Source organism: Thrips palmi, unplaced genomic scaffold (assembly GCF_012932325.1).
Source record: "Thrips palmi isolate BJ-2018 unplaced genomic scaffold, TpBJ-2018v1 HiC_scaffold_16, whole genome shotgun sequence".
Taxonomy (NCBI): domain Eukaryota; kingdom Metazoa; phylum Arthropoda; class Insecta; order Thysanoptera; family Thripidae; genus Thrips; species Thrips palmi.
The window spans coordinates 9,978,779-10,003,962 of NW_023144625.1; the positions used below are offsets into that span (position 1 = coordinate 9,978,779).

The 25,184-nt window shown below is 61.6% G+C and overlaps 1 protein-coding gene across 1 annotated transcript in view; it reads right to left on the reverse strand.

Moving 5' to 3' along the window:
* Positions 1-5,387: 5,387 nt before the first annotated feature.
* The window catches only part of LOC117642991 (probable G-protein coupled receptor 158), a 175,599-nt gene continuing 155,802 nt past the window's right edge, over positions 5,388-25,184 (reverse strand). Inside the window, exons 7-15 of the mRNA XM_034381628.1 lie at positions 20,383-20,451; positions 19,227-19,336; positions 17,251-17,465; positions 12,013-12,151; positions 11,816-11,921; positions 7,326-7,487; positions 6,816-6,995; positions 5,479-5,615; positions 5,388-5,409 (exon numbers count right to left, since the gene is read on the reverse strand). Of these exons, the coding sequence (XP_034237519.1) occupies positions 5,388-5,409; positions 5,479-5,615; positions 6,816-6,995; positions 7,326-7,487; positions 11,816-11,921; positions 12,013-12,151; positions 17,251-17,465; positions 19,227-19,336; positions 20,383-20,451 (1,140 nt within the window). The remainder of the gene's footprint in view (positions 5,410-5,478; positions 5,616-6,815; positions 6,996-7,325; positions 7,488-11,815; positions 11,922-12,012; positions 12,152-17,250; positions 17,466-19,226; positions 19,337-20,382; positions 20,452-25,184) is intronic.

The window sequence follows — 25,184 nt, forward strand, 5'->3', positions numbered from 1 at the left end:
CGCCTCCTCCTCACCGCCTCTCCGTCATGGAGAGAGAGGGAGGTAGAGGGAGGGACGGAGAGAGGGCGGGGCAGGGTGCCGGGCCAGCCGCCGCTCTCCGCGACACCTGACGTCATCGCTTCTCAAGACTGCCCTCTCTGTTCTCGGTACCTCATAAACGGCGAGGCACTTGTGACGCAGACGGCGACCCGACGATTCGCGAGATGGTGACAGAGAAAGCAACAACAAGAGCAAGAGCGGGCAGCGCAGCCAGCGAGCGCAGAGCGGCGGAGTGACACACACTGCGCGCGGCCGTGCTGCGCCGTGCGGTGTGGCCGAGCCATTGACCCCACCAGGCCGCGTTCAACGCGTCAACGTGCGCGTGACTTGGACCCGAGTGGTGTCGAGTCGGGGCTGGAACCGTTCGACCAGAAAGAATTCCTCCAAATTTCCCTCCAAAAGGCGACAAATGAACTTGAAACAAATGAACAACAATGACCCACGCCCTTTCCACGCGTACGTACGCGGAAACGCAGGGAAATGCAAAATGGGACGCTCGATCGGTTTGTTTTCGACGGCGGTTTTCCTCGAATCGAACGCGGCGATAATAGCTGCCTGTCGCGGCGTGGCGTGTGGACCCAGCCCGCCCTGCCCTGCCTGGCCCTGCCCCGTCCGCGGACTCAGCATCTATCAACAGCATGATAGTGCGGTCGGGCTCCACGCCGTGATTCATGTGGATAATGATGACCCGATGCGGAGAAATTCGCGGGCACGGCTCACTACTGTCTCTCTATCTCTCCCTCCCTTGCATTTACTCACACGAGCGCGAGGGAGGGAGAGAGAGAGAGAGAGAGAGAGAGAGAGAGAGAGAGAGAGAGAGAGAGAGAGAGAGAGAGAGAGAGAGAGAGAGAGAGAGAGAGGAGAGAAACAGAGTGACAGAGTGCGCTGAATCAGTCGTCAGCAGGGCACGGCGTGCACGATTTACGTCACAGGGGATTTTCTGGGCCGTCCCTTAGTGAGCCAGCCTTGCAAAGTTGTCAGACTGAAGGGACCGGAAGCGGTGACGTCATTTTCTGCCGGCGGACAAGCAGTGTGCCCAACGGCCGCACGGCGCGCACGCGCGTGCCGACGCAGTGCAACGCAGTGCCAGCGCGACAGTTGGCGCGAATCAACTACTACGCTGGACATGATGTGGCACGGGGCGAGGGGGCGAGAGGGGGGGGGGCTCTTGTTATCATTGGACTGTGTTCAGTTCAGGTGACGTGTCGGCCGACGCGTCCATCCGACCCAAGCGGCACACACGTGCAGAGAACAGTTCGAAACTGAGAAACGTGAAAAAAGGGCGTGTGTGTGTGTTTACTACTAGTACTAGCTCGTTGTACACGCCCAGCCCCAACGCGCTCATACTCACTCATATTTTGCGTGCGAAACGTCTGTGAGGAAATTGGTGAGGGGAAGGCCATGCAGTAGGCAAAGGCAAATCGAATGTAGTCACATCCCATTGTGCATTGTTAGACAGTGGCAGGCCCCTCTGAAACTTGCCGGGCGTCCGCCAGACTCCTAGGTTAGGTTAGGCGTCGCTATGCAGCGCCAGTGTCATCCCAGTAGCAGCACCCTCTCTGACCGTCGTAAAAAAAAGCGCCAAGTCTTCGCAAGTCTTCCCCGGCGCCGTCAGAGCGCGCTGCCGGCGTTTGGCGTTTTACGGCGCGCTCGGCAGCGGCGATGCGGCGACACCGTAAACACGCCCCGTCCTGTAATAATTAAGGCGGTATTAAAAGGCGCGAAAATTGTGCAGGTAAGTGCGGCAATAACCGGCGGTGGCTGCGCAGGCTCCACCGCGCGCGCCCGCGGGGGCGTTGTTCTCATGATGACCGCGGCACTAGAGGCCGCGACGCTAGAAGTCGCGGCACTGGAAACCGCGGCACTAGAAGCCGCGACACTAAAAACTAGACGAACGCCGCGGCGGGGACGCGTCGCCGGCACACGGCGCGTGGACATGGCCCAACACAGCCACGCCGCTTGGCCGCTTGGCCGCTTGTCAACGTCGACCAGCCGACCAGACGCGGCCACAGCGGTTCAATCCTCCATCGGCTTTACCAGCAGTTGGATTCCGAACGGCGTTATTCGTCGCTCTGTCTCTCTCGCACCCCAAGGGCCGGCGCGGCGCCCCGCGCGTCCGAGACAGCGACGTCCCGGACCACAGTGGGCCAGAAGACCGGTGGAGGCGGCCAAAACTCTAGAAGCGTTTAGAGCTCCAGAGTCGCTAAACAGGACTCGAAGCGAACGTGTGACCCCACCAATGGATTCCTCGTTCGGAGAGCAATCCATTGGTGGGGTCACACGTTCGGTTCGCGTCCTATTTAGCGACTCTGGAGCTCTAAACGCGTCTAGAGTTTTGGCCGCCTCCACCGGTCTTCTGGCCCACTGTACGGCCCCGTGGTGCGCCCCAAGGCGTCTGGCGGCTGAGCCCGGCCGAGCCTGGAGCAGGCCGAGAAGGGCCGGCGGCTGGAGATACGGTGGCGACGACCTGGCAGGATAAGACGCACCGGGCGCCTCCAAACCTCCGGGTCCCTGGGCCGGGCTCAGAGGGAAGTGACGAGTACTATCCGAACGATTCGACCACCCCGGCCCGGGTAGGACAGCCGGGAGACTGATTCCGAGAGTCGTCTCCGTGGCTAATGTCTCCCTTGCACCCTGACAGACCGCCCTATGAGTGCGAGAAAGACAGAGCGACGAAAACGACTCTCGGAATGAGGCAGGCAGGCGGCCGTTGGGGCTGTCCGGGCCGCTGCTATCTCGCGGCAGACGGGTCTCCCTTGCGCCCCACGGCCCCTGCCAGCCCCGCCAGCCCCGCCAGCCCCGCCAGCCCCGCCAGCCCCGCGCACCACGATGTCCAATCTCTGGCCGGCGGCGTGCGCCCGTCGCCGTCGCCCTCCTCAAGTGGCTCAATATTGCTGCCGGGCCGCGCTGCGTCGCTGCTTATGGCGCGGGGGCGGGGCGGGGGCCGCGGGGGGCAGCACCAGTGCGGTACACTACCTGGGAACGGCCGGCGTAAAGCTTCTGTTTCCATTTTATGTAGCGGAGACCGCTAGCGTCGCCGTCGTGAAACGCCACGCCGTGCCACAGCCCCGCAGCGGCGCTGTCGGCCGTTTGCGTTTGCGACTGTGCCGTTCTTGTCGACGGCCGCCGTCTGTGCCGTTTGTGCGACCGCGACGTCGCTGCTTCCCATTCCCGGGCCGGGCCGGGCCGCTACTGGGCCCCGCTGCATCAATTCAATTGGCCCGGCGAAAGAAGGGAAGACGCGACGCTACGCTTTGCGGGGCCCTGGCTGGCCCGGCCCAGGGCCCCTCTGCCCTGCCCCGGTGCCCAGCCCAGCCCCCGGCCGGCCGAAGGGCGCTGACAAACGGTGGCGGAAACGAACCGCACGCGTCGTACATCGGGTCCGGTTCTATCGGGGACTCCCTGCGCCGGGCGACCACGGCCCGGTGGCAGGTGGAGTCAAAACAGTGGGCCAGAAGACTGGTGGAGGCGGACAAAACTCTAGACGCGTTTTGAGCTGCAGAGTCGCTCAATGGGACTCTAACGGAACGTGTGACCCCACCAATGGATTGCTCTCCGAACGAGGAGTCCATTGGTGGGGTCACACGTTCGGTTCGAGTCCTGCTTAGCGACTCCGGAGCTCAAAACGCGTCTAGAGTTTTGTCCGCCTCCACCGGTCTTCTGGCCCACTGTGTGCAGCTGACGGGTCAAGCGGCCCGCGCGCCGGGAGGGTGGGCAGCCCAGCGCACAGCCAGGCCAGCACCAGCGGGCAGAAGGGCTGCCTGCCTGCACGGCGCTGCTCGCCACAAAGCTCCATCTCCCTCCGACTGGACCTGTGCGCAGTCGAAAAATCCCACTAGGCACAAGTGTCGAAAGGGTTGCCTACCTCAGTCTGCCTACCAGGCAAATTCTCAATAGCGAGGCGTAGATATAGGCAGGTTGAGGTTATCAACCCTGCCTGCACCGACACCATGCCCTCGCCTTGCCCAGCCGAGCCAGCCACCCCGTGCCGGTGCTGCATTTCCATTTCGGTAGGGCGTTCTACATGCGCGGCCGGGCTCGCCTCGCCTCGCACTGGCCGCCCCAAGCAGCACCGCGCCCCACCGCCAGAGGGTCGTCTTTTTTGCTCGGGGCGGGAAGCGGAAACTGGGAACTGTGGGACGTTGATTTAGGCCGCCCCAGTTGCCGGCGGCCGCCGAGACAGCTGCTATGCCGAGCCAAACACGCTTCCGTAATTTCAAATTGCTCGCCAAATGCCCGCGCGCCTAAACGCCGGGTGGGACATCTGCTGCTGCTGGTGATCCTGCTGCTGCTGATGATCCTGCTGCTGCTGATGATCCTGCTGCTGCTGCTGGTGATCCTGCTGCTGCTGCTGCTGGTGATCCTGCTGCTGCTGCTGCTGGTGATCCTGCTGCTGCTGCTGGTGATCCTGCTGCTGCTGGTGATCCTGCTGCTGCTGCTGGTGATCCTGCTGCTGGAGGAAGGGAGCGGTGAAACAAACGAGCGTAACGTAAGTAGACTTTCTTTATTGTTACAAGAACGTGTGCGTTTTGAGCAATGAGGTGTAGGGCACTGCGGAGGAGCTGCTCCAGAGTGAGACAGGTGTCTATTGCTTCCGAGGGTTACAGGGTAGAAGGCACGCTTGACGCCGCACTGCCAAAACGCGTTTCAAAACTCACAGATTATTTTTTTTTCAGAGTAGGTCGGGCGGCACGGCCACATTATTTTTGATAAGCAAATTCATTGAGGCCATACTTCTAAAAATAAAATATCACCCTGTGTCGATTCCTATATCCACGTAAATCCCTAGGATATGGACAAAGATAAATTTTACATTGAAACATCAACATTTCATTTCATGCTATACTTTTAAAATCTATTTATAAAATCTGATTTGAGAATAATAATTATTTACACGTAGAAGGGTATTCCTTTTTGATCAAGTTTCTAGAGTGAATGCAGTATTCCATATTTACTTTGTACTTGGAGGTTACGCAATAGCGGAACAGCGGCGCTGCAACTGCAGGCACAGTTAAAATTAGTAGTTGTTTTTTTTTTAAACATTTAAACAGTGTTCCTTGAATTGCGGCATTCGGAGACCAGATTCAACCTCACTTTATTTTCGCGAGTGGGCCGCGTGGACTCCAAACGCGTCATTTAAATTTAATTGGAATTTTAACAGAAAAACAGCGACATATTTTCGCATGCCAATGCGCTGAATTTGCCTTTTTCCAACGCGGTAACGGACATTTAGTGATGCCTTCCACGCGGTTTGATGATCATGACGCGGAACGAGATTTTGATTTTCGACTGTTGAGACCATACATCACCTGGAAGCCTTGCAACAGGGCTCAGAGTGTCACAAGTCTTCAAGGGGCACCCGAGTTAAACCTAAAATTCACATTTTGGCACAAAAAGATTATGTGGCTTTATCACAGTTGGTTTAATACTTAACTTCACCCTAATCCTTCATCTGACTTTATCATGACTCTCCCCTCAACATGGCACTTTCTCAACCTTAACGACATTTCCGCCTCGAAGTTACGTTTAAGTCCGAAGTTCAAGTTCTTGCGTTCAGATTGCAAAATCCACGAAATCTGAAAAATTAATTCTGACAACTAAACTTTTGTCAACAAATACGGAAGAAAGATATGCTTTGTGCTAAAATGCAGATATATACCAGATTTCCTTTGATATGTTAGTTTTTTTTGAAACAGTGAAAAGCATAGGGTAGGGTTGGCAGTTCTTTGACACTGTCAAATGAAATAGATACAAAAGAATCACGTAATCGCTCGTGGGCTGGGGCACTGTTAGAAATACACCACCGCTCCGGTCCAGGCTTCCAGCCCTCGGAACCGGAATTTCTAACAGTGTGGCAGCCCTCATACAGCCACCTCCTCCGTGAAGCGGTTCTTGTCGTCCATGTCGAGGACGAGGGGCGCGGAGAGGACGCCGTTGGGGCTCGAGTCCTGGGAGGAGGACGGGCAGGACGCGCTCCTGCCGTGCGGGTGGTCGTGGGACAGGCCGCGGGGGCCGCCCTGAGGGCCGCCCTGGCACAACACGCAGGTCGCCGCCGTCCGCCCGCCCCGCCCCACCCTGCCGATGACCGCCGTCGCGGCGGCTGGCGGCGCGGCGGGCGTCACCGGCGAGCTGGCCAGCAGGTAGGCCGGCACGGCGGCGTCCTCGAAGGACCTGCTCCTCGCCTGCCCCGCCTGTTTGTGGCGGTGGTGGTGCTTCCGGTGGTGATGATGGTGGTGATGGTGGTGGTGATGATGGTTGTGCCGGCGGCGGGGTGGGTCACCATTGCACGGCCCCGTGCTGCCCACGCTGCCGCTCGAGCCGCCGCATGTCGACGCCGTGGACGCGTTGGCCGACGCGGCGGCGGCGTTGTTGGCGGACGCGTCCAAGCCCCTCTTGAAGCTGCGCTGCACGGCGCGGAGCTCTTTGAGCGTGAGAGGCGGCGCGGGCCGCCGGCTGTCGTCGTCGTCCTCCGCGAGCACCGGGTCTTCGTCGTCCTCCTCCTCGTAGTCGTCGTCCTCCTCGTCGTCGTCGTCCGAGGAGCCAGCGCCGCGCTCCGGAGACGTCGCCACGTCCACGCGGCCCGCCACGGACCCCGGCCGCGGCGTGGACACGGTGGACAGCCCCGGCGACAGCCCGGACGACGTCCCCGGCGACGTGGTGGCGCACGGCGTCGTCCGCAGCGACGTCCGCGAGGACGCCTCGGGCGCCGCAGCCAGGCAGGGCGGCGAGGCCGTCGACGGCGAGGCCGCGATGGCGGCCCTGGCCTTGCTGGCCGCCTGGTTGGCCTCGGCCTCCTTGGCCTTGGCCGCGTCCTCCTCGCACTCCTTGAGCGCCTGCTGCCCCGGCCCCGCACACTCCAGCATGGCGCCGATGCGCGCCGCCAGGATGCGGTCGCCGCGGCACACGCTGCGGTCCCGGAGCGCGTCCAGCGCCGACTTGAGGCGGGAGAACTCCTCCTGCGGGACAAGGGTGACCATCGTGAGGCCTGTCGCACAGTGGGCCAGAAGCCGGTGGAGGCGGCCAAAACTCTGGACTCGTTTTGAGCTCCAGAGTCGCAAAGCAGGACTCGAACCGAACGTGTGACCCCACCAATGGATTGCTCTCCGAACGAGGAATCCATTGGTGGGGTCACACGTTCGTTTCGAGACCTGTTTAGCGACTCTGGAGCTCAAAACGCGTTCAGAGTTTTGGCCGCCTCCACCGGCTTCTGGCCCACTGTGTGTCGGCCCGACCCGCTCGCACGCAGAGACGCTGCGCCGCCGCGGTGCATCCACCACACCACCCACCTGCACGCCAACGTCGTTGTGCGCCGCGTTGCAGTTGGACGAGGCCGGCGTCGGCTGCGTCGCGTAGTGCGAGTTCGTGGACCGCAGGAACTTGGTGGTGGGCGGCTTCGGCATGGAGGGCGCCTCCTCCAGGCGGCCGCGGTCCCGAAACACCAGGTACGCCTGCACAGGAAACGACAGAAAAAAAATCACCAAATCATCCCCCATGCACAGTACCTGCAGGAGGACGACCGCACACATAATTTGTCCTTCTAAGAAATTCACGAAGTGTGCGGGTATTCGAACTTGGGACTTGGTTTTCCCCGGCTTTATCACACGGGGTTGAACCGGAACCGAGCGGAACCGGGGTGCGATTCGCTCTGGCCGCCGGCCTACAGTGCCTGCAGCGGGATCAGTTTACCAGTGAGGGGAGATAACCTCGCCACTCGGCTGCATCCGCTCCTTCCCCGACCCGACCGCCGCAGCGAGGGCCTCTGCCCGGCCAGGCAGGCAGCAGCACCGACGCGTTACGCCCTGGCCATGCTGGCCGTGGGGCGTGCAACAGGTGGATATCGTAAACCGGCCAGGCCTCCGGTCGCTTAGCTGTGGCTTAGTTTCCCTGCGCCGCGGACCGGAACGGAACCGTTAGGTGGGGCAGGGGTGGAAGGGGCGGATAGGGGGCACGGGGCGAGCCATGCGGCGAGCACCCGCAGACCACACTAAACGCGCCGCGGCACAGCGGGGCACTGCGGGTACGGGCCTCGTGGGCCGTAGGCCGTGTAGGCCGTGTGGGCTTGTGGGCCTGGCTACGCGCTCGCGCTGAATTAGGCCGGCCAACCCGGGAGCGCCGCGGCGGCTTCCGGTCCGGGATTGGCAGTGGCGGTGCTGGCGTGCTGGCGGTGGCCAAGCGCGACGCCGCAAAGTGCAAATGCATTCCGAACGCCCAAATCCCGCGCACCGCTGCCGCTCCAGTGGCACAGTGGCACCGCACTCGTAGTGCACCCTTCGGAACCACCTCCACTCAGTGCTGCCACCTACGCAGGCAAAAATTACCAATATAACCGCTGTGTCGAAAGGGTTTCCAACCTCAGCCACGCAACTTTTCGATAGCGAAGCCAATTAAGGTACTTTGCCTGGTCGGCAGGCTGCAAGGTTGGCAACCCCTTGGCCCTTGGACTCCGGTGCGTGGCGGGGATTTTTGCCTCCTTACGTGGCAGCACTGCTTTCACTCGAGGCTGCCGCTCCTGCACGTCCGTTTCCTCCGCGAAAAGAGGAATGGCGGAGAAAAGAGAGAGAGAGAGAGAGAGAGAGAGAGAGAGAGAGAGAGAGAGAGAGAGAGAGAGAGAGAGAGAGAGAGAGAGAGAGAGAGAGAGAAAAAAGCAGGTAAAAAAGCGGGAGAGAAACGAACGAACGCGGGGGCTCACGACAACATAACGAATGGGAATGAGAGGTCAGTCAAAGCACACGGCTGGCCGGCCGGCCGGCCGGCCCACCGACATAAAACGATCGTCATCATCAGATTTATGACAACGTATGGGCGTAAAAAGGGACTCCCGGCCCGTATAACATGATGAAGGGCCGAGGGCTGGAGCGGGCTGGAAGCGGCCTGGAAGCGGGCCGGACTCGAGTCGAGTCGGCGCTGCAAGGAAACTTTTACGACGAGCCGCGGCCTCGCGGACCTCTCCTCATTCCGGCCGCGGTACTCAGCCGCGGAATCGACGGCATAGCCGCCCCGAGGCCGCGCGCCGCGCCAAATCGGCCACGTGTGGTGGCGGTCGGCGTGGTCGCCGTGGTAGCGGGGGAGGCACAGTGGGCCAGAAGACCGGAGGAGGCGGACGAAGCTCTAGGCGCGTTTTGAGCCCCAGAGTCGCTGAACAGGCCTCAAAACGAACGTGTGACCCCACCAATGGATTCCTCGTTCGGAGAGCAATCCATTTGGTGGGGTCACACGGTTGATTCGAGTCCTGCCTAGCGACTCTGGAGCTCAAAACGCGCCTAGAGTTTTGTCCGCCTCCACCGGTCCTCTGGCCCACTGTGGGAGGGGCGCCACTCTCAGTCTACACACCGCGGACCGCGGCCGGCAGCGCTCTGTCTCTGTCGCACTCATGGGGCGCCAGTCCGCTCTCCGTGCGGGTGCGAGAGGGACAGAGCGACGACAACGTCGTGCGGAGCGGAATCAGTCTGCGGCGCGACGCGACGAAAAATGGCCGAGACTCGCGGCGAGACCGCCCCGCCAACGAGTCTAATTAGATTCCCGCCACCCCCGAAAAGTTGGGCCGCTTGGCGGGACTCTTCTGCCGAGGTGGAATTGGGTTAGCAGGCAAATGAAAGGCGAGAGGGGGGGGGGGGGGAGCGAGTTGGTCGTGCCTCCCCCGCCGCCGGCGCTGCGGGCTTCACCGCGCTGCCGCCGCCGCGGCCTGCGCGCGAGATGCTATCCGCGCGTCACTCGCGTCACGTTGTCGAGTGCCGGCGCGTGTCCGTGACGCGACCGTGACGCGCATCAACCTGTTGTCGCACGGCCCTTACTTTTACTCCGAGCGCGCCGATAATGCGCTTGATGGCGCTGCCGCCATCACGCGATTCACGCCGCCGTCGTTCGTCGCCGTGCTCCTCGGCGCTCCACAGTGGGCCAGAAGGCGGTGGAGGCGGCCAAAACCCCGGACTCGTTTTGAGCTCCAGAGTCGCAAAGCAGGACTCGAACCGAACGTGTGACCCCACCAATGGATTGCTCTCCGAACGAGGAATCCATTGGTGGGGTCACACGTCCGTTCCGAGGCCTGTTTGGCGACTCTGGAGCTCAAAACGCGTCTAGGGTTTTGGCCGCCTCCACCGGCTTCTGGCCCACTGTGCGGGGCTCCTCGACTCGCCGGCCGATCAGCAACTTCCAGATTACGAGCCGCGCTTGCCGCTTTACGCCGTCGTAACGCAATGCACACACTAACGCAGCCCCGCCAAAATGATAATACCGCCGGGGAGGTGATGGAGGCCGTCCTGTCTGTCAGCATAACGGCGACGACGACGACAGGACAGCAGCAGCAGCAGCGCGCCGCGTCGACCTTGCCGCCGCCCACGCCATGCTCATCATGGCGCTGCTCGCCAGCGCTGGGCGAGACGTCGTGCACGTCGTGCACGTCGTCGTGCTGCAGTCCCGCCAAGGATGGCCCCGACGAAGATGGATGGCGGTCACCGTGTTACATCAATTACCCACGCACCGCTCGTTCACAGGGCGCCCCGCCCCGCCCCGCCCCGCCCACCCTCGGGGGAGAGCTCAATTTACGCGGTGCCGGCCATACGCTTCCGCACCAACATTTTCCCACATAATCCCGCACGCTCAAAATGTAATCATGTAATGCGATGACGGAACAGCAGTGAAAAAAAAATATATAGGGGCGAAACTTGAAACTAAATAACGATCGTGAGCGCGATGCGGGGGACCTCAACTTTTACAGGCTTTCCTCCAGTGGCGCGGGCTGCAGTCCCGGGGGGTGTCACGCCACTGCGGGCCGGGTCGGGTCGCACCTTTTTTCGTCCCTTCGGGGTTGAGCGCGGAGCGCGGCTCTTCGCCCTTTATCTCATAGTGCAGGGTTTAGGGCGCTCCACTCCAGCCCGTGTCGGCCGGCGGGCCGGGCCACAGTGGGCCAGAAGACCGGCGCAGGCGGCCAAAACTCCCAGACGCGTTTTGAGCTCCAGAGTCGCTAAATAGGACTCGAACCATACGTGTGACCCCACCAATGGATTCCTCGTTCGGAGAGCAATCCATTGGTGGGGTCACACGTTCGGTTCGAGTCCCATTTAGCGACTCTGGAGCTCAAAACGCATCTGGAGTTTTGGCCGCCTCCACCGGTCTTCTGGCCCACTGTGCGGACGGCCATCCCAAAGCGCGGCCTGCTTCGCCAAGCAGGAAAAAAGAGGGAAAGAAGACAAAGAAGACGGGCTGTTTTATACTGACCCCTCGTCCGAAGTGGAGGATAGGCCGCCTCGTTGAGTCTGACCAAAATAGCCTCGTTCTTTACCGCGCGACTGCCCCTTTTCACCGCAGACCGCCCCGGTCCGCCCCGCCGGGCTTTGCTTACGGTTCCCACCCTCTTCCCCACACCACGTTTTCCTCGTAGCGTTTTTCCTCAACTGTCCCTAAGCCGAAAACACACACGATCCGACCCGCGCTGCGGACTGGAACGACTGGAGGCTGGTTTTGGTTTCGTCCTTGTCACTGATCCGACCTCGCGCCGCCGCCGGCCCCGGGCGCTATGGCGAAAGGGCGCAGTGGGCCAGAAGACCGGTGGAGGCGGACAAAACTCTTGACGCGTTTTGAGCTCCACAGTCGTCAAATAAGACTCGAAACGAACGTGTGACCCCACCAATGGATCCCTCGTTCGGAGAGCAATCCATTGGTGGGGTCACAAGTTCGCTTCGAGTCCCATTTAGCGACTCTGGAGCTAAAAACGCGTCTAAAGTTTTGTCCACCTCCGCCGGTGTTCTGGCCCACTGTGGAGCGCCCACCGCCCACTCACCTTGCTGCCGAAGATGAGCCCCAGCAGCAGCGTGATGGTGAGCTGCGTGTGGCAGAAGAAGATGACGAACAGCAGGTCCGGGTTGGCGGGCGACTGCAGGAACAGCCTGGAACAACACCATCCGACAATTAGGTGGCATTGTCCCGCCTCGTGCCGAGCGACCGAATTAGGCGGCGTGGGGCCTCAGGCCGCCTTACATGGAGACGTTGAGGAAGACGGAGAGAAGAAACTCGTTGTAGATGGCCATGGAGATGAACCTGCTCTCGTTGAACTCGGAGGGCGCCTTGCGCACCACGATGCACAGGCGGACTCCCCAGGCCAGGAACGCCACCTCCACTGAAAAAAAAAAAACCGTTTTGATTTGTCGCTGCGGTCCGAGTTAATGCAGTGTAGTCGCCCCTTCACGAGCAGGGGGTTGTTGTTGAGGATGCGGAAGTTGAGAGCGCGCGCGCGGGTCGGGCGCTGCTGCTGGTAAATCTAGCAGCAAACCAGACAAGACTAGCAGTGGCGGCGTGGGGCCGGGCGGGCAGGGGCACGGCGGCGAGTAACAAGTCCCCCCGACACCGGCACGGCCTGCACGGCCTGCACGGGCACGGCGGGGGCCACGACCACGGCACCACGGCGCTGCTGTTACCGGTGCTGATTACTGCAGAGAGCTCTCCCTCCCTCTGCCCGGCACGGCCCGGCCCCTCCCCGTTGTAATCCGGTGTGTTTAGTGAGGCCGGCCCGGCCCGGCCCAGCACATGGTATCGCGGTACGCAGTAAGGCCAAGGTGGGCCCCGGTAAGTACACGCAGGGTCGTCCCGGGCCGGGCAGGGCAGGCCAGGGGCAGGACGACGCACAGTGGGACGAAACGCCAAAAACGCGGTGAGAAGTGGATTTTTGAAAATTTAGCGATGGGGTCCAACGAACTATCAGACATTTGCAAGAAAGGTCTGGGCTACACGGGACACTGCTTCGTTCGTCAATATTTCACACGTGTGAGCCCTGGGGGGGCGCCGAACTTGGTCATTTTTCCGGTTTTTCGCGCACTTACTGTCAGGGGTGTACTGTTTGTCCTCTACTGGCCGTGTCGTTTTAAATAAACCCCATCTGTTATATATTTTTGGAAAGCTGAGAAATTGACGAATCTAACGCACTCCTCGGATTTAAATTTTGAGTAACCTATCAGAAGTAACAAGCCAAAGAAAGTAGAGTAAAATCGTGTTTTGGACGATTTTCACGTTGAGATAAGTCGAGTTGCGCACATTTGCGCACGGGGGGGAAAAAATGTCCGTGACAGAGCAGCTTCTCCTTTGGGGCCCCATCCCGCCGAATGCCCCGCAATGCTCCGCGTTTTGAAAAAATCATTTTAAAAAATGCTTTTTTTTCGCGCGCCGCCGCCCGCCCCTCGGCTGGTGGCCAGGCTGGCGGTGCGGCGCGCGCGCGCGCGCGCTGCCGGGACGTACTGTTTTTAGGTAAAGCGTATCAAAGCTTGAGCTATTACTCGCAAATGTGCGAGGCTGTGTCTACAGTTTGGTCAGAGGCCTATTTGGGATCTGGGAGGCTGGGGCGGGGGGCCCGGGCTGAGGCAATGTACACTGCTCAGAAACATACCAAAAAGGAATATATATATGGGGGGGGGGGCCGAGCGTCGCCGTGGCCGGGCCGGCCGTCGCCGTGGCCGTTTTTCGACTTCACGCCTACCAGGGTAAAAAGAAAGCTGAGGGGTCGACAGTTTCTTTTGGTGCAGCTTCACCATAAAGGCCCTCCTATGGACCCGGCCTGGGGCCCCTCCGGCCCCTCCCGCGCACAGCAACGCGCGGCGCGACAGGCCCGACCCCCCCCTCCCCCTCCCCCTCCCGCGCCGCCGCGGCCCCTGTACGACCCGTCATAAACGGCGCTCAGAAAGCCCCCAAATTTTTAGGGCCCGTCGATAGAAACTTCTGTCTTCGCGATGCATTTTGTACGCAACCCACCAATTTTTTTTAGCGAGTGTGACAGGCCAATAGCTCATGATTAGACGGCAATTTTGATACCAAGCAACACAAAAATGTGAGGGGAGGGAAGTTCAGCCTGCGTGATGCGTTCTGTGCGCAATCCGGAGTTCTCAAGTGAAAAAAAACCGGGGCCCACAGCTAGGCGAACAGAGCCCCCCTCCCGGCCAACGCCACCATACCGCGGCCGCGCACCCAAGCTTGACCTGACCCTGAGCTGAAGCAAAGCTCTCAGCAGAGGTTTTTTTTCTTAAGATATAAGAAATGTCTTTAAAGTGCAACTGTGTTTTTTTCCCCCCCCCCCCCCCTTTTCTTTCTCGTTACTTTTCTGGTCTGATTTTGTCAGAAATGGGTTTCTCGCACCCGAAAACCCCCCGGGTAGTGATTTCGGTAGCGATAGTCGCACGCGTTCCTGGTTTCCCCCCTATCGATTGCCGGATCCGCCCCTGGCGGTACTTTTTTTTTCTGATTTTGTCAGAAAGGGTTTCTCGCACCCGAAAACCCCCGGATAGTGATTTTGGGAGCGATAGTCGCACGCGTTCCTGGTTTTCCCCCCATCGATTGCCGATCCGCCCCTGGGGGTACTTTTTCTGGTCTGATTTTTTCAGAAATGGGTTTCTCGCACCCGAAAACCCCCCAGTAGAGATTTTGCATTGATTTGAGCACTTTATAATTACCCCCGTTTTTGGCGTTTCGTCCCACTGTGCGACGGCAGCCCCCTCACACAGTGGGCCAGAAGCCGGTGGGGCGGCCAAAACTCAAGACGCGTTTTGAGCTCCAGAGTCGCTAAATGGGACTCGAACCGAACGTGTGACCCCACCAATGGATTGCTCTCCGAACGAGGAATCCATCGGTGGGGTCACACGTTCGTTTCGAGGCCTGTTTAGCGACTCTGGAGCTCAAAACGCGTCTAGAGTTTTGGCCGCCTCCACCGGCTTCTGGCCCACTGTGCCCCGTCAGCCAGCCTACCGTCTCCCACGCGGCATCCGCTTAACGGGCAAGCCCGGGGGCAAGCCCCTTCAGGACCGGCCACTTTAGGGAGGGGGCCAGGGCGGCCTGGGGGCGCGCAAGCTCGAGCACGGGAACGCGCGCACACAGACACACACAGACAGACAGTCAATCTGCATACAGGCGCGGGCCGCTCTCGCCCTGAGAGAGGTGGTCGGTGTTAAAAACAAACCAACGGCCTCCACCAGAGAGGGAGAAAAGAGGGTGGGAATTCGCCCGAAACAGTCCGAAACAACGCGACGCGCCGTGGGTGCTGTGTTTCCGACCTTCCGAACGGCTAGCACACTGTAGAGTCATCGTCGTCGCTCTGTCTCTCTCGCAACAGAGCGACGACAACGAATCCCGGAATCTGTCTGCAGATTGACGCCTCGGCGTCGCGCGCGGCGGTGCGCGGTGTGGCACCGGGTACGGCGAGCCCCCGAGCCCCACCTGCGTCCTGCATGGTCCTCCAGCAGCAGTGCCGCTTCCCTTCCAGCCCTTCCCTTCCAGTGTAGCGGTGGGCCCCGAATGGCTAATCGCCGAGCGTAAGTGGCCCAAATCTGGGGGGGGGGGCGACGACGCCGTGCTGTACCCTGCCCTGCCCTGCCCCTGCCCCGCCCGGCCCGCCAGCAACCCGAACAACTTCCAGGACTGCGCGATAACAGGGGATATTAACTTATAAATCAACACTTTTTGTGGCTGTTATGTGTCCCGACAGAAGGCGCGGATGGAGTTGTAAATCAGTCCCGCGTTTGTTTAGCTGTGTGTGTGTGTGTTTGTGTGTGTGTGTGTGTGTGTGTGTGTGTGTGTGTGTGTGTGTGAGCGGTGACCACGCGCAACTTTGGCTGGCGTTGGGTGGACAGGCGCGCGGCCTCGCTTCGTCCGCGTCCCCGGCGTCGTTACAAACTGCGTAAAGAGCGGTGTCGGCGCGCGCCCCTAAAAAAAAGTGTGTGCGTGTGTGTGTGTGTGTGTGTGTGTGCGTGCGTGTGTGAGTGGCCGTGCGTGCGGCGATGTGGGAAGGAGAGAAATAAGCTGACGGGGCGGGACTGCCGTTTATTGGGGGTCGAAATCGACACGGCGCTGTCATCGTGATAAACGGCAACGACGCGCCGCCCGCGCCAGAGCGACCGGCCTAACCAGCCTAACCGACTCTGACGTGTGGCACGGACGGCACGGCACGGACGGCACGGCACGCCGCTGGCTGGCTCCATTCAAACACCGTGCCTGCGTCGCTCCGTCTCTCTCGCACTCTAGGACTCTATCGAGGGGGCGTCCCGCACCGGCAAGGGTGCGACAGAGACGGAGTGACGACGGCACGGCTCGGCATCGGCCTGCTGGCTGGCGCTGGCGGCCTGACGGCCTGGCGGCGCACAGTGGGCCAGAAGACCGGTGGAGGCGGCCAAAACTCTAGACGCGTTTTGAGCTCCAGAGTCGCTAAACAGGCCTCGAACCGAACGTGTGACCCCACCAATGGATTCCTCGTTCGGAGAGCAATCCATTGGTGGGGTCACACATTCGGTTCGAGGCCTGTTTAGCGACTCTGGAGCTCAAAACGTGTCTGGAGTTTTGGCCGCCTCCACCGGTCCTCTGGCCCACTGCGGGGGTCTCAGCTTGTTTGCAGTTGCCCTTCCCCGCAGCCACGTAGCGCGCGGTACACCGTTACCTTCGTGGGATCCTAAGTCTTGTTAAGTAATCGACCGTGTGTGCGCTGCTGATGGTGCGGGCACACTGTAGACGGGTCGGGACGCCCTCTCGCTCTGTGATTCGCCGCCAAGCCGCCACGCCGCGAGAAGTGCTCGACGGACTCGGGTGTCATGCATCATTCGTGGAGCAGAGCGAGCGGAGCGAGCAAGGCCAATAAGCCCCTCCTCTAAGCCCCCGCGGGCCGCGCAAGAGGTTTACTCCAATCACGTCGTCGCGACGCCGCGCGCCACACCGCGGACGGACTCGCTACGTACTAATTCACGAAATTAATGCCTCGGGCGGGAAACTCGGGGCAGGCGGCGACACTGGCGTCAGCGAACGCCGTCATCGCTGAGCGCGCGACGCGCTGCCCGTCCCGTGACGCTCGTGTCTGTCAAAGTGTGTGTCTGTCGGGATGCGTCTCGGCTAATGGACCGACGAGGAGGTCAAGCCACCACGCCGCAGTGCCTCCCCGGCAGCGCACAGTGGGCCAGGGGATCGCTGCATGCGGTCAAAATCCCGAACGCATTTTGAGCTCCAGAGTCGCTAAAATGGACTTGAACCGAACGTGTGACCCCACCAATGGATTCCTCGTTCGGAGAGCAATCCATTGGTGGGGTCACACGTTCGGTTCGAGTCCTGTTTAACGCCTCTGGAGCTCAAAACGCGTCTAGAGTTTCGACCGCCTCCACCGGTCTTCTGGCCCACTGTGCAGCGCCTCCCCTCCGCAGTGCGGCGAGGCGAGCGAGCTGCAAAATGGAGGCGCATTCTCAAGTCCAAACTACTTACGCGTGGTGAAGCAGTGGTCCCACCAGTCGGTGCGGCACAGGAAGGCCTTGAGGTCGTCGGCGGTGCGGCCCACGATGACGGGCGGCGGGTCCACCAGTGTGCGCACCGCCAGCAGCACGCCGAACGCGCCCAGGATGGCGCCCACGCGCTTCACCAGGTCCAGGTCCGTGATCTTGACGGCCTTGGCGGAGCGCACGCGGAAGATGACGGAGATCCTGGCGGCAAAAGAGCGAGGATGAGAAATCTCGTGGTGCCGCCGCACAGTGGGCCAGAAGACCGGTGGAGGCAGCCAAAACTCTAAACGCGTTTTCAGCTCCAGAGTCGCTAAATAGGACTCGAACCGGACGTGTGACCCCACCAATGGATTCCTCGTTCGGAGAGCAATCCATTGGTGGGGTCACACGCTCGGTTCGAGTCCTGTCTAGCGACTCTGCAACCCGAAATGCGTCTAGAGATTTGGCCGCCTCCCCCCGTCGTCTCCACGGCCAGCACGACAGAGCCCCTGCAGTCCGGCGGGTAGGCAGCGCGCAGCACTCGGCTGCTCAGCGGGCCGGCCGGCAGCACGGCGTTCGTCTTGGCGTTCGCCTTGGCGTTCGCCTTGGCGCTGCCGGATGCTGCTGCACTCGCCGGATGGCCGGATGCTGGTGACGCGTCGTAAGGAAGGAGAGACACGGCGCCTCCAGCGACGGCAGTCCCCGCCACGCCGCGCCAGGCTCGTCGCCCCGGACGCGCGGATCTTGGAGGACACCAACTGGGGGCCAGGGACGGCCGGGGCCGGGAAAACAGTGGCGCATCCCCGCCGACGCCGACCTGGCCGAGGGGGAGGGGGCGCTATGCACCGCCGCCACGACGGTGTCCGACGCTATCTGCCGGCGCGCTTTTTCATCACGGGACTCGGGAAGGATATAAAAAGAAGACATTGTTATTTATCTGAAGGGGGCGTGGCGGCATGGAGGACGCCACGCCGCGCCGAGGCGGTGGGAGGGGGACGCCCCGTGGACGCCGTAATTGTAACTTGGACGCGGACGCCCGCGGTAGGACCGATAGGCCTGGACACTGATTACGAAGGGGCCTGCCGCGAGCAGCACAAGCAACGCCCAAATCACGACCAACTTGGCGGCGGATAGAACGCAGAGGCGATACAAGCCCGGCAGATAGAGGCGATAGAAACTCCATCAATTGTCTGCGGCCGGGCCGCCAGGGCCGCCAGGGCCGCGAGGCGGTGCACGAAACATGAGCAAAGTGCTGCGCGATCAAGCACGAGCGCCCCGTCCGCCCCCGCCGCCTCCGCCGCCCCTGACGGCGTCCTCCGGAACTACATCGGCCTCTCCCAGCGCACAGCACCGACAATGGGAGCGGTGCACGGTACCTGCTGAGAACACGTGTTCTAGACGTGTGTGTGAGTGTGTGTGTGAGTGTGTGTGTGGATGTGTGTGTGGGCCCAGGCAACTTGTTACCCCATTCCAACGCAAGCTAATAGTATAACCCTCCCCTGCTCCGGAACTACCCCCGTCCCCCACCCCCTCCGCTCACTTCACGTGCGTTCCAGGCAGGTGGCGCCTTCCTCCCGACCGGGCCTCTCCCTTAACTAGAGTCGCAGGCATCGTCGGGCTCAGATTCCCTGTCTGAATTTTTAACGTGCCCCGCTCGTGCGTCGAGCGTCCCCCGGGGGGGCTTGCTATGCCGGCCCACCGGCCCGCCGGCCCGCCGCACAGTGGGCCAGAAGACCGGTGGAGGCGGCCAAAACTCTAGACGCGTTTTGAGCTGCAGAGACGCTAAATGGGACTCAAACTGAAGGTGTGACCCCACCAATGGATTCCTCGTTCTGAGAGCAGTCCATTGGTGGAGTCACACGTTCGGTTCGAGTCCCATTTAGCGACTCTGGAGCTCAAAAAGCGTCTAGAGTTTTGGCCGCCTCCACCGGTCTTCTGGCCCACTGTGCGCCGGCCTGCCGTAGGGACGAGCCGCGCTCTCACCTCCAGGTCTTGAGCATGAGGGCGCCGTAGGTGAGCGAGAAGCCGATCTCGCGCAGCCACAGCCGCAGCGTGCACGTCACCACGTGCGGCTCGAAGTACATCACGATGTTCTGCAACATTCACAAGACACGACCAAGTTTGAGAAATTTTAAAATTATTGGATCGTACTGTTAAAAATACAAAAAAAAATCCTGTAAAATAGAACATTATGGAAAGTGTCCTCTAAAGCTCTGTCGGAAATTTCGGGCAGATTCAATTTTGAAAAGGATTGAATTTGTGTGCTACACCTATCGGAAAAGCATGAATGCATAATGGAAACGCAAAGTAAAGCTGCAGTTGTTTGAAATCGACAAAGATCGCAGGGAATTTTTCCTCCGATTTTTTGGGGGGAATTTCCAAGAATTTTTTTTTTTTTGGTTGACAGTCGAGTTGCGCCCGTATGCAGGTTGTGCACGATACAAATCTCGGTCAACAGGAAAAAAAGAAAGGACCACGCCACTGACAAACAGCGGAAACAAACAAGAACAGGAAGGCGAACCAATAAAAGGCAAATTGAGATCGGGGAGTCGGTTGTCAGGTACTTATGCCGGCTGCATATACGGCGCGCGCGTGCGCGGGCGTGCGCGGGCGGGGCGGGGTGGGGCGGGGTGGGGCGGGGCGGGGCGAGGCGGGGCGGGGCGGGGTGGGGCGACAGCGACAGGGCGCGGCGTGCTACGTGCCCCGGATGCCAACAACGGGCCGTGCTGCCGCTGGCTGCCGCGGCGTGGCGTGCTGTTTGCGCTTCAAGTTGGAGGGGCGCGCGAGCGAGAAGACACCCAAAGGAAGCGGAACGAAGGGCGGGCGTGGGCGAGAGAGAGAGAGAGAGAGAGAGAGAGAGAGAGAGAGAGAGAGAGAGAGAGAGAGAGAGAGAGAGAGAGAGTAAGAGAAAACAAAATAAAACGCGCGCGCGAAAAAACAACAAAACAGCAAGAAAACACGCGCTACAGCGGCAGCGCGATTGGCTTCCGGTTCCGGCCTGCAGCGGTTCCGGCTGCAGACTGATTTGCTGTCTCTGTCGGACCTCTGGGGCGAGGGCCGTGAGTGCGAGAGAGACGCTGTGCCGAGTCTGCTGAGGCGGCAGCGCCAATTGGCGGTGCTCTCCACATTCGGGACTCACCGTGCAGTAGATGAAGAAGGCCCCCAGCGCGATGACGCGCAGCAGCACCGGGCTGGCCGCGCGCACCACCTGCGAACACAAATTGGTAGATATTATTCCTCTGACTTTTTTTCTTCTTTTAACGTGCGCACGCTTGCATCGCACGTTTAGCGCAGCACTCCATGAAGGTAACGAGCAGGTCTCGGCGCCGTCGTCGCCGGCGATGCTGGAGGCGGTGCTGGAGGTGGTGCTGGAGGTGGTGCTGGAGGTGGTGCTGGAGGTGGCGCTGGAGGTGGTGCTGGAGGTGGTGCTGGAGGTGGTGCTGGAGGTGGTGCTGGAGGTGGTGCTGGAGGTGGTGCTGGAGGTGGTGCTGGAGGTGGCGCTGGAGGTGGTGCTGGAGGTGGTGCTGGAGGTGGTGCTGGAGGTGGTACTGGAGGTGGTACTGGAGTTGGCGCTGGAGGTGGTACTGGGGTGGTACTGAAGGTGGCGCTGGAGGTGGTACTGGAGGTGGCGCTGGAGGTGGTACTGGAGGTGGCGCTGGAGGTGGTACTGGAGGTGGTACTGGAGGTGGCGCTGGAGGTGGTGCTGGAGGTGGCACTGGAGGTGGTGCTGGAGGTGAGGGTGGCGCTGGAGGCGGCGCTGTAGATGGAAGCGGTGGCGGGGGCGAACAGGAAAAGCACTTGGGTCGGCGCGCGGTGCGCGAGGGGTGCCAAGAGTGGGTACCGTACCTCCCCGGCGTAATGTAGTCGGTAGCCAAACCTAGTCATAAACTCTTATTAAAGGGCTTGCAGACGACAAGGATGGCGTCCCCTTTAGTTAGTCCCCGAGCACACACACTCCCACACACACACACACACACACATACACATCCAGGTCAACCGCCTGGCGTCGCTACAATGCCAACGCTGGGAAAAATAGTAAAACACAAAAAAAAGAGAACTTAAAAAAAATAGTAAAATAGAAAAACATGAAAAAAAGCTCGCACCAGACGGCTTTACCCCAGGCGGAGCGAGTCCACTGAAGCCCACTGATGAAGGAATGAGGCGGGAAGCGGGACGGAATCTGAGTCAAGCGGGAGCTAGCAAGCTGGAGTAGGAGGCTGGAGTAGAAACAAGGCCGGTTCGCGTGCGCGGCGGGGCGGCGTGCGGCAGGCTCCGATTTGAGAGGATCCTTTGGCAGGGGCGCGCGTGGCAAGGCGTGGCGTGGCAAGGTGTGGCAAAGCGTGGCGAGGCGTGGCGTGGCAAGGCGTGGCGAGGAGAAACAGACGGGGAGAGGCTCCTGCCTGGAGGCAGCCTTGGGGGAGGCCAGGCCATGGCCGGGCAGGGTGCAGCCACTTACCTTTCAATTTGCATCTGAATCAAACACATTCCCCAGCGTGCGTCTCGCACCACGCCTCGCCTCCACTGGCCTTCCCTCGCCCCGCCGAATTTAGAACGTCCCTACTGGCAATTAGGAAAGGCCCGCCGGCCTCGCTGGCCTCCCCGGCCCGGCCGCCCTGGGGACGCCGCTCGGCCCGCTTAGCATCACGATGTAGCTCCGCGACGCAGCGACGGTCGTCGCCAAGCCTCACCGCCCGGGCCGCGCAGTCCAGGCCCTGCCAGCCCTGCCCCAGATATTGCTGCCCCGGACGGGGTGCGGGGTGCGCGAGCAAAATTGTCGCCGCTGTCCGCCCGGCGCTGGCCTGCACGGCGATCCCCGTCGCTCTGTCTCTCTCGCTCCCACACGGACGCCCCATGAGTGCGAGAGAGAGAGAGAGAGAGAGAGAGAGAGAGAGAGAGAGAGAGAGAGAGAGAGAGAGAGAGCGCCTGGTGCAGCCTGGCGCTGGCAGTGCGGCAGTCCCTTGCACGCCTGCTGGGGCCGCTCGCGCCCCGCCCAGTGCATATAGCGGCGCACCGCCACACTGTGATGTGCTCTTTGTACGTGGCCGAGCGATCCCGCCACCAGCACTCCTCGCTCCGTCTCTCTCGCACCCCATCGGCACGCCCCGTGAGTGCGAGAGAGACGGAGCGAGGGGCGGCGGGCGGAATCGCTCGACAGTAACAGTGTCGGCGAGCGTGTCAGTTCCCGGCTCGTGTCGCGCTTGCCAAGCACCGCCGCGCACCGCAGCGCCGCCGAGGGGAGCACACTGGAAACCGGAGCTACAACAAGTAAAGCCCGATGGTTCAAATCCCACACCGCGGCGCACCGCGGCGCGCGCACACCGCAAAAGACACGCAGGTGGCGCGGTCCGGTTAAGGGCGGTCCACGCTCATTGCGACAGCGTTCGTCGCTCCGTCTCCCTCGCACTCGTGGAGCGTTCCGCAGGGGTGCGAGAGAGACGGAGCGAATCGAACGTGTGACCCCACCAATGGATTCCTCGTTCGGAGAGTAATCCATTGGTGGGGTCACACGTTCGGTTTGAGTCCTGTTTAGCGACTCTGCAGCTCAAAACGCGTCTAGAGTTTTGACCGGTCTTCTGGCCCACTGCGGGCCGGCCGAAGGCGCAAGGCGGCCGGACCACTAAATCATCCCCGTTAGCGCGACCCAGGCACCGCCAGGCATTCCCGCGGACATTCGCCAACCGGCTGACCACGCGGCGCGAAGCGAGAAACGCGCCAGGCAATATTTCCCTGCTGTTCTGAAAAAACTTGGAAGATTGATGAAGAGAGGCGGTCGTACACGCGAAAAAAAGGGGTAGGGGGCAAGAAAGCAAATAAAACCCAACAACAAAGTACCCATTAAAAATTCTCCCTGTTAACACTTCTTTCATTTAAAAAATTACGTAAACGAGCGGCGGAACTTTGGCCGTGCATCACTATTTTATTATTCGGCCGGCCCCTTTAATGGGGCCCCGGCACCGCTATGCAGCCACGCGGCCCGCGCGTGATTCGGGCGACGAGGTGAGGGAAAGGGGGGGGGGGGCTTCTCAGCGCCTAACCCTAACGGTTCCCGAGAAAACACTCATCTTCCATCCGCGTCTCGAGAGAAAGCGACTGTCCGTGTCACGGATTGGCGTGGCGGGGCGAGGCGGGCGTGGCGTGGTGGGGCGGGGTGTGGCGGGGTGTGGCGTGGCGGGGCGTGGCGTGGTGGGGCGGGGTGTGGCGTGGCGGGGGGGGTGTGCGGGGGCGTGGCGGGGTGGGGCGGGGGGGCGTGGTGGGGCGGGGTGTGGCGTGGTGGGGCGGGTGGGGCGGGGTGGGGCGGGGTGTGGGGGGCGGGGCGGGCGGGCGGGCAGGCGCCCAGGGCGTTCTGCCTGCTGCCGCCTGCTGCCTTCGATGCCACTTCCTCAGTATTGCTTCCGATCGAGGCGAGGGCGTGTCCGCCGTGTCGCAGTGCGCGGCCCCGCCCCCCCCGCCCCGCCCCGCCCCGCCTCTCCACGCGACTCTGCGGCACTCGGTGTGCATGCCACCGCCCTGCGCGCCCTGCAGCCTCATTCGGAACGGCGGCTCCGTCGCGCTGTCTCTCTCGCACCTGTGTGCAACGCCCCGCGAGTGCGAGAGAGACGGCGCCGTTCGGAAGCAGCCCGCTGCCGCCGCACCAGGGCCGCCCGCTGCCACGCTACAGACCGATCCCGAGAGTCGTTTCCGTCGCTCTGTCTCTCTCGCGCCTGTACGGGACGCCCTGCGAGTGCGAGAGAGACAGGACGACGGAAGCGACTCTCGGCATCAGTGTCCTGCCGGCGCCACGCAGCGCCGCGCGCCGTTACCGAGCGGAACGCGCGGGTAAGACGGCACACCAGTGTGGTGGGCCTCGCGTCGCCCGCACTGCAAGGCCGTGGCACGCCGCCACCGCCAAGTCCCCATCTGGGCGCACACGCGGTACCCACGCCACGTGCACCGCGTGCACCGCTACACTACACCCTGGCCCGAGCACGGCCCATTACACTGCAATGACAATGACAGCGACAGCGAAGGGGAGGGTAGAAAGAGTCCGGATTTTGCATATGTGACGCGCACACTGATAGTCCGAGCGGGGCGAGCGGCGCGGCGAGGGGAAGCCCCTCCCCGGGGGCGGGGCGGGGGCCTCGGCCAGCCAGGCCTCGTCCGTCACCGGATCCAGGCCCGGCCTCGCGCTGAGCGCTCATTTCCGGTCACGGACAACACGCCGTGCCACGGGCCTCTGCCTGGACTCGGCCCGGCCTTGGCCAAGCGGCCAGCAGGCCGCAGCAAGGGCGTCTCTATCAGTTGCCGCGGCATCGGAGGCCGCAACCGCAACCGCAAGGCGCAAGGCGCAGGGCGCCCGCGGAACGGACGATAGGCAGCCCGCCGCACGGGCGTGCGCGGCTTCGCTGCGCTTTGCCTACCGCCACGGCGCTCCCCATTACCATTACCATTAAGGGCTAGATCACACATGAGAGTATGCCATTTCGGGCCCGACACATGCCCGCCTGCACTGCAACACGGCGCTCCCCGCCGCACTAGCACCCCGAGGAGGCCGTCGCCGTCGAGGCCCGCCGGACTGAAGCGCGCTCCGAAATCGATGACCGCAGCGGGCCGCGGCGAGTAAAACAGAGAATCATTGGCGGCGTTTATAGACGGACGCGCGGGCGATAGAGGGGACAGCGGCCGGTGGGCACGTGGCCAATGGCGGGCCACCCCGCGGGGCCCAGTGCCACCCTCCCCCGCCCCCTCCCAGACCGCGGCCACCCACGCAAATTCGCCAGATTTATTATGACGCGCGAGGCCGACGTCGCGGAGAAAACTTTGATTTTTTTTGTTCCCGTGTGAGCGAGCCGAGTGCGGAGGCGTAGGGAAAAGGGTTAGACCCCGGCCCGCGTCGGCGGCGCCGCGAAAGGACGCTCGGAAAACCTCGCTGCGCCACTGGGGCTCTGCTCGATCGCGCTGAAT